Raw genomic sequence first — 8,316 nt, forward strand, 5'->3', positions numbered from 1 at the left:
TCCCTTCGTGTTCCACCCCCGAGGGCCCTTCTGTGCTGCCAGTGGCTGTCAGACCAGTCCTTAGGAATCACAGCTGAAGAGCCTGGGAGCCATGGCCAGTTCCTAAGGCAAAGTAGGGGCATGTCTCACCAGTCCTGTGGCTACGGTGAAGTCACTTCATGCTCTGGGATGTTGTGGCCTCATCTGTCATGTGATGGGCTTAGACAAAAGGATTTCTTTCTTTCTTTTTTTTTTTTTTTAACGTTTATTTATTTTTGAGACAGAGAGAGACAGAGCATGAACAGGGGAGGGGCAGGGAGAGAGGGAGACACAGAATCTGAAACAGGCTCCAGGCTCTGAGCCGTCAGCACAGAGCCCGACGCGGGACTCGAACTCACAGACCGTGAGATCATGACCTGAGCCGAAGTCGGACGCTTAACCGACCGAGCCACCCAGGTGCCCCTCTTTTCTTTTTTTTTAACGTTTTATTTTTTGAGAGAGACAGAGTATGAACAGGGCAGGGGCAGAGAGAGAGGGAGACACAGAATCTGAAATGGGCTCCAGGCTCTGAGCTGTCAGCACAGAGCCCGACGCGGGGCTCGAACCCACGAGCGGCGAGATCATGACCTGAGCCGAAGTCGGACGCTTCACCAACTGAGCCACCCGGGAGCCCCTGGACAAAAGGATTTTTAATAACACAACTGGCTTGGTCAGGGAAAGCTCCCTACAGGTGGTCCGGTCACCCCCCGATCTGGGAGCTGGGAGCTTGTCATAGCGTGAGCCCGGGGCCAGCGCTGGTGCCCCGAGTCCACCATGGCAAGACCCACACCTGCTGTTAGACCACCGGGCGCTGTGCACAAAGACAGCCTCTGGTCTTAAACTCTAGGAAGTGACTGGGTAATATTCTGTGTTGGGAGAGGAAGAAACACCCCTCTCACCAGGATGATAGCAGAGTGGGGGCTGGGTCCCTGGGCCGGACACACCCTTGGAGCAGTCACACTGGGACGGGCTTGGGTCAGCTGGTCCCATCACCGCAGTGCCCAGAGTGTGTGGGGGTCACACGAGTGAAGGGCGGCTCCAGAGACGGAAGGTTCTGCGAAGATCTTACACTTGGACGGGAAGCGAGGATGCGTGAAATCGTACACATTCAGATCGGCCAGTGTGGTAACCAGATCGGAGCCAAGGTAAGGAAAGTTCTATTCCTAGGACCAGCTTGCCTACTGCCCTAGGTGTAGCCAACAAAGAAATATCTTAAGTCAGCAGGTGAGACAACAAGTCAGCAGATGGAAGGAAGCACTTGCTGAATACTTGCCTCCTGAAACCACACCCTTTGCTAAAGAGACACAGGAAGTAGTAAAGGCTTAAAGCGTCAATTTAATTCATGTTAATTTCGTCATCAGTTACATGCCACCCATGTTTACCTTTATGACTTTAGCAATGAATTTTTCATATCTAAAGATATGAAAACGCTGGGCTCACTTGGTTAAGCGTCCGACTCTTGGTTTCAGCTCAGGTTATGATCTCACGGCTCATGAGTCTGAGCCCCGCGTCGGGCTCTGGGCTGACGGTGCAGAGCCTGCTTGGGATTCTCTCTCCGTCTCTCTGCCTCTCCCCTGCTCACGTCTGTCTCTCTCAGAATTAAAAAAAAAAAAAAGTAATTTTCTCAAAACAGTTTTCCAGTTTGTTGGGCAACTTTTTACAGCATATTACTAAGATGCCTTCCTTCTCTCATGTTTATATTACAAAGTTTAAAAAAAAATCACCATGTTTGATTTAGTATGAAATAGAAAACTAAGGAGGCAAACCTAGAAGTTTTGGGGTGTAGTAGCAGAAACAATTAAAATACAGTCTCTGGAATGAATACAAACGCGTGTTTGTTCTCCCCACCTAAATTTTTGTACAAAGTGCCTGGTTCAATGGCTGACACTATGAAAACAGATGATACAGCCTAACAGGTCTCTAACCTGAATTTGAATCCTAATTTTACACAACTGTACTGTGTAACAGCTGATTGTTCCCTTTGCCATTCCGAAATTACTTTCACTAGTATGAACTGCATTAAAAATGTAATTGCATTAAGCGTTAAGTTCTTAAAAAATTGTGGTAAAACTGGGGCACCTGGGTGGTTCAGTTAGTTGAGCATCTGACTTCAGCTCAGGTCACGATCTCACGGTCCGTGAGTTCGAGCCCCGTGTCGGGCTCTGTGCTGACAGCTCGGAGCCTGCAGCCTGCTTCGGATTCTGTGTCTCCCTCTCTCTCTGCCCCTTCCCTGCTCACGCTCTGTCTCTCAAAAATAAATAAAACATTAAAAAAATTTAAAAATTGTGGTAAAATACAGTGTACAATTTATCATCTAGCCACTTTTTTTTTTTTATCATTTAACCACTTTTTTTTTTTTTTCTGGCACTGTCTGTCTGAGAGGGCACAAGTGAGTGAGGGCGAGAGAAACAGAGAAAGGGAGAAAATCGCATGAGGGGTAGAGCGACAGAGAGGGAGAAGCAGGGCTCACTCAAAGTGGCTCAAGCTCACCAACTGTGAGGTCATGACTTGAACTGAAGTCAGATGCTTGACCCACTGAACCACCCAGGGGTCCCATCCATCTTAACCATTCAAAAACATTTTTTTTAATGTTTATTTATTTTTGAGAGACAGAGTGCGAGTGGGTGAGTGGCAGGGAGAGAGGGAGGCACAGAATCGGAAGCAGGCTCCAGGCTCTGAGCTGTCAGCACAGAGCCCGACGCGGGGCCCAAACTCAAGAACCGTGAGCTCATGACCTGAGCCGAAGTCAGAGGCTCAACCGACTGAGCCACCCAGGCGTCCCTAAATGTTTATTTTTGAGAGAGAGAGAGAGAGAGAGAGAGAGAGCGCGAGCATGAGTGGGGGAGGGTCAGAGAGAGAGGGAGACACAGAACCCAAAGCAGGTTCCGGGCTCTGAGCTGTCAGCACAGAGCCCGATGCGGGGGCTCGAACTCATGAGCCGTGAGATCATGACTCGAGCTAAGTCAGACACTTAACCGACTGAGCCACCCAGGCGCCCCATCCATCTTAACCGTTTTTAAGTGCGCAGTTCAATAGTGTTAAGTATATCACCGTGTTGTGCATCTAATCTCCAAAATGCTTTTCCTTTTGCGAAACTGAAACTCGGTCCCCATTAAATACTAACCCCCCACACCCCCTTCCCCAGCCCCTGGCACCCACCCTTCCACTTTCTGTCTCTAAGAATTTGAACTCTTCTCGGGACCTCACAAAAGTGACATCACACAGTATCTGCCCTTCTGTGTCTGGCTTATTTGTCTCAGCGTAACGTCTTCAGGGTTCAACCACGTTGAAGCCTGCATCAGAATCGCCTTCTTTTTTAAGGCCGAATAATAGTCCATCGCGTGGATACACCACGTTTGGTTCACCCGGTTATCCGTCGACGGACTCACGGGTCGTTTCCAACTTTTGGCTATGGCGAGTCATGCAGCTACGAAAAATGAAAGTCTTCTAATGTGGGTGTTTAAAACCTGGGGCAAAGAATATCACTGCTTGGAAAGGAGTTGCCACCTTCCCATGCCACAGCGATGAGCTGTTCCTGAGTCAAGCACGCAGAGAGGTGGGAGGCCCAGCCCCACTGCTCTGAAATGGGGAGATAATCCGGAGGGAGGCTAGGGAGAGGAATTGCGGGGTCCAGATAGGGTCTGAGCACTTACTCCACAATCATGTTGTCTGGCAGTTCTAGCCGCACCGACTACTGATTACTTGGGGGTCATAAGAACTGTAAGAGACTTAAATTTATTTATTCTTTCAGACCCAGAACAGTGCAGGTAATTTACTATGAAATAGAGTCTGGTTAATGAGACCAAGGCCCGAGCAGAGCCATCGCTTATAAGACATGGCTGGGAAAACACCCTTGGGGATTTTAACATAAATGAATATATTTTCATTGCACATATGTGCTTCTCCAGGGCAATGAAAGGGGCCATTTCAGTAACTGTTTCCGTATTAAGAGCTGTGCGCGTTCCTATATTAATAAATACTGTATATGTGATTGAAATTGTCATGTTTCAAACAGTTACAAGAGCTGTACGTAATTTTGAATTGTATGCATACCTGATCGTGAAAAATGCACATTGCTAAAAACCATGCCTAGATGTCCTAGTTATGGGCTTTTTGGGAAAACTGCATGAAAATAAATCCCCAAGTGAAAGGAGATATTACTGTGAAATCGGATAAGAATTCAGTCTATTTTCATTTAATGGGATCTATACTTTACTAGCTTGAAGCACTATACGGTGAAATTAGAGATACGCTCACTGTCGGACGTGAAATTGTAAAATAACAGCTTTAACGTATACAATGGCCTCCACTTAATAGGAGCAAAATCCATTTTAATATTTTATGTGTTGGCATTTTATTTAAGGGGTTCAGGTGGGGAGAAAACACAGTCTTCATACTCCTGTTTAGTGGGGGCAAGAGGAAATTATACAGTGGTGGAGGGGGCATAAAACGGGCCCAAAAACATCTGGGGAGAGAAAGGGAGGCCAGACAGACCCCACCAAGCAGGCCCAGGGGTGCTCACTGTCTGTCTCTGGCCAATCTGCCGGCTCACGGGTGCCTCTCTGGCCCTTTCTTGGGGTCCCTCCGTACACTGACCTCCCCTCCTGCCGTTTTCAGTTCTGGGAGGTGATTGGCAAGGAGCATGGGATCGACGCGGCGGGGGGCTACTTTGGTGACTGTGCCTTGCAGCTGGAGAGGATCAGCGTGTACTACAACGAGGCCCACGGTAGGACACTGTGCACGGGTGGCCGTGGTCACCAGCCCCAGGTGGACGGTCGCAGCAAGGTCTGGGCAGAGCAGCAGGATCCCGAGGGTGACAGGTCCCCAGGCCTTGTGCAGGGCAAGGACCCGGGAAGAAGTCACTGGGGGGGGGAGAGGGGTGGGGGGGGGTAGCGGGGGAGGGGGGAAGGGCGCGTCTCAACACCAGCAGGTTAAGCACCAAGTTTCCTTTTTAGTTTTTAAATAAAAACCGGAGTCCCTTCCACGAGGGACAGCATCTCTGTGGTTGGCGAGACGGCAAAAGAGAGCACGATGGGAAAAGCAGTTCTGAGGTATTTGGGAGATCTGTGCTCTCGCCGTAGGCATCAAGGACGTTATTTCAAATGTCTTTCTGCCAGAGACACCTTCTAGAAGAATGCCATTTCCTTTGGCCGGTGTCACAGGGTTCTATTTTGACGGAACATTAACTTCTAGAAACGCGGCAGTCGGCCCACTTCTTGCGACCTTCCTCCACAGGTGGGAAGTACGTGCCGCGGGCCCTGCTGGTGGATCTGGAGCCGGGGACGATGGACAGCATCCGCTCCGGCCAACTGGGAGCCCTCTTTCACCCGGACGGCTTCATCTACGGTAGGTTTTCCTGCAAGGCCCCCGGGACCCGTGAGGGTGCCCCCTGGCGGGCGCCCCGCCCCCTCCCCCCGGGGGCCAGGTAACCGGCCTCCCCTCCGCCCCCCGCACAGGTAACTCTGGGGCCGGCAACAACTGGGCCAAGGGCCACTACACGGAGGGCGCCGAGCTGGCCGAGAGCGTGCTGGACGCCGTGCGCAGCGCCAGCGAGGCCTGCGACTGCCTGCAAGGCTTCCAGCTGGTGCACTCGCTGGGCGGCGGCACGGGCGCGGGCATGGGCACGCTGCTGCTGAGCCGGATCCGCGAGGACTTCCCCGACCGCATCCTGAACGCCTTCAGCGTCCTGCCGTCGCCCAAGGTGTCGGACACGGTGGTGGAGCCCTACAACGCCGTGCTGTCCCTGCGGCAGCTGGCGCGGCACGCCGACGCCTGCTTCTGCATCGACAACGAGGCCCTGTACGACATCTGCTTCCGCACGCTCAAGCTGGCCGCGCCCAGCTACGGCGACCTCAACCACCTGGTGTCCCTGACCATGAGCGGCGTCACCACGTCCCTGCGCTTCCCGGGCCAGCTCAACGCCGACCTGCGCAAGCTGGCCGTGAACATGGTGCCCTTCCCGCGCCTGCACTTTTTCACGCCCGGCTTCGCGCCGCTCACCAGCCGCGACGGCCGCCAGTACCGCGCGCTCACGGTGGCCGAGCTCACGCAGCAGGTGTTCGACGCGCGCAACGCCATGGCCGCCTGCGACCCGCGCCGCGGCCGCTACCTGACGGTGGCCTGCTTCTTCCGCGGGCGCATGTCCACCAAGGAAGTGGACGAGCAGATGCTCGCCGTGCAGACGCGCCACAGCGCCTGCTTCGTGGACTGGATCCCCAACAACGTCAAGGTGGCCGTCTGCGACATCCCGCCGCCGGGGCTCGGCATGGCCGCCACCTTCGTGGGCAACAGCACGGCGGTGCAGGAGCTGTTCGGCCGCGTGTCCGAGCACTTCTCGGCCATGTTCCGGAGGAGGGCGTTCGTGCACTGGTACACCTGCGAGGGCATGGACGTCGGCGAGTTTGCCGAGGCCGAGAGCGACATCCACGACCTGGTGTCCGAGTACCAGCAGCTTCAAGACGCCAGAGCGGTTCCCGAGGAAGACGGAGACGTCGTGGGGGAGGCAGAGATGGAACCGGAAGACGGGCCCCGGGCACCTGGCGGGGCCGTGTGAGCCGCGGCCGCAGGGAGCCCCCCTCTCGCCGGGGGCCGCCCCGGGGCCGCGCGACCGCAGGGACCTCAGGGCCTTCCGCCGGCATCTGCTGACCTTCCAGACTCCGACGTTCAGTGCACCCACCCTCTACTAGCTGGTTTGAAATAGCAAAGCGAATTCATGGGGAATTGCTCCCTTTGGGCCGTTCCTGGGCGCACGGCCCGTGCCAGGCATCGAGACCCCCCGCCTGGGTCTCGTGTGCGGCCTCTGCAGCCCACGCTCGCCTTCGACCCCCTCGGGCCGCCCATCGGCGCCCGGGAGCCCTTGCCCGGCATCCTCGCCAGGTGTCTCGCCTCGGCTTCTCTGCCATGCACTCTGCCCAGCACCCTACCTCCTGGTACTTGCTGGCCTCCGGAAAAGCCAGGTGACTAATTGGTGCGTGGGGAGCTCTGCAGCCGAGGCAAAATGTGAGTCAGCATCCACTAGCGAATAGCGCAGACCTCGTGTGTGCCTGTCAGAGTACTAGCCGCAAAGGGAAAAGGGAAGGACAAGAACAAGTGGCAGTGCCTGATCCACTGAGACACCTGGCCAAAGACACCCCCAAGCAAGCAAAAACCCACCAACTCCAAACCTCTGCTCTTTACTGCTGCACAGCTGGCTTTTAACACACACGGTTACACTGTCGGTTCCTTCTTAGTGCTGGGTTCTGGGAATTCATGAATCACTGTCTTCGGTTTCCCTGGTAAAGGCTATTTCAAAATGCCCTTTTCACTTTCAGTCAGTAATCACCTTCTGAAAATGCTCTGTGGCCTCTGCTCTTTCAGAAAGGGCACACGGCGCGGTGCGCCGGGCGGCCATTCACATGCAGGAAGGAGGCAGCACCGGGCTGGCCGGTGTCCTTCTCGGTTCCAGGAGGACGCCGTCTCATTAGGGAACGTTTACAGTTCAAATTAATTTGCCGAAGTCGCCATCAACGTCGGCACGACGAGACAGCTTTCACCGTTACACGATTTTGATCTGCTCACATTACAACAGGACGCAATACACGAGAGTGTAATCGAATCATCCATAACTTTTTAATTAAGGTTTACCTATTTCTGACATACAGCACAGCCATCCCTTCCGGGCCCGTAAGGGCTTTAATGGCCTTCTGGAACGACCACTGAGCTATACTATAGGATCCGTGGTCAGCCAGCAATGGGAAGATGCTCCGACCTTCACTGCAGGAAATATTTACTTGCGGGCCACCAGGTTCTCCTCTCCCGATTCGTTTTTGTCACCTGCAATAATACAGTAGCAGGTGGACGGATGACAGTACCTCCTTCAGAAAAACTTCACTCCTTCCCATATGCATTGTAAGGAAGTAACGAAGACACGTACGGAGAGAAAATTAAGTCTTGCTGTCAGTATCATGACAAGCCTTCTATTTACAAAACTTAAAAAAAAAAAGTTGTATACACTTTCTCCTTGTGGTTCAAGCACTAAAAACAAAAGCAGATTTAATAAGCTGTTACCTATCCACTCTCAGAAGTTCCTAACTTCTTACAAGCCAGAAAAGACTTACGACCTCTGAGTTTACAAGAATTGATACACATGCTTCCTCTAGCAAGCACTTTCCTTCTCAAATCCGAAAGGGAAATCAAGTAGATGCAAGGAAGGATACAGACCCAAATTAAAAAAACCAAAACCCAAAAAACCTGCTGATTTATATTACTGTCAAGATTTTTGTTGCTCAATAGTAATCATTAAAATACAAGGAAATTCAA

The 8,316-nt window shown here is 52.8% G+C and overlaps 1 protein-coding gene across 3 annotated transcripts; it reads left to right on the top strand.

Moving 5' to 3' along the window:
- Window positions 1-960: 960 nt before the first annotated feature.
- TUBB1 (tubulin beta 1 class VI) lies at window positions 961-8,316 on the top strand. 3 transcript variants are annotated; one of them, XM_060621265.3, is made up of 4 exons: window positions 963-1,163; window positions 4,636-4,744; window positions 5,254-5,364; window positions 5,475-8,316. In XM_060621265.3, exons 1-4 carry the CDS (start codon window positions 1,107-1,109, stop codon window positions 6,569-6,571), a joined length of 1,374 nt encoding a protein of 457 aa, XP_060477248.2. In that variant the 5' UTR covers window positions 963-1,106; the 3' UTR covers window positions 6,572-8,316. The 3 variants fall into 3 exon arrangements, with proteins under 3 accessions (XP_060477268.2, XP_060477248.2, XP_078300030.1); XM_078443904.2 differs by lacking the exon at window positions 963-1,163 and adding an exon at window positions 3,484-3,574; XM_060621285.3 differs by lacking the exon at window positions 4,636-4,744 and having other exon boundaries at window positions 961-1,163.

Source organism: Panthera onca, chromosome A3 (assembly GCF_046562875.1).
Source record: "Panthera onca isolate mPanOnc1 chromosome A3, mPanOnc1 haplotype 2, whole genome shotgun sequence".
Classification (NCBI taxonomy): Eukaryota; Metazoa; Chordata; class Mammalia; order Carnivora; family Felidae; genus Panthera; species Panthera onca.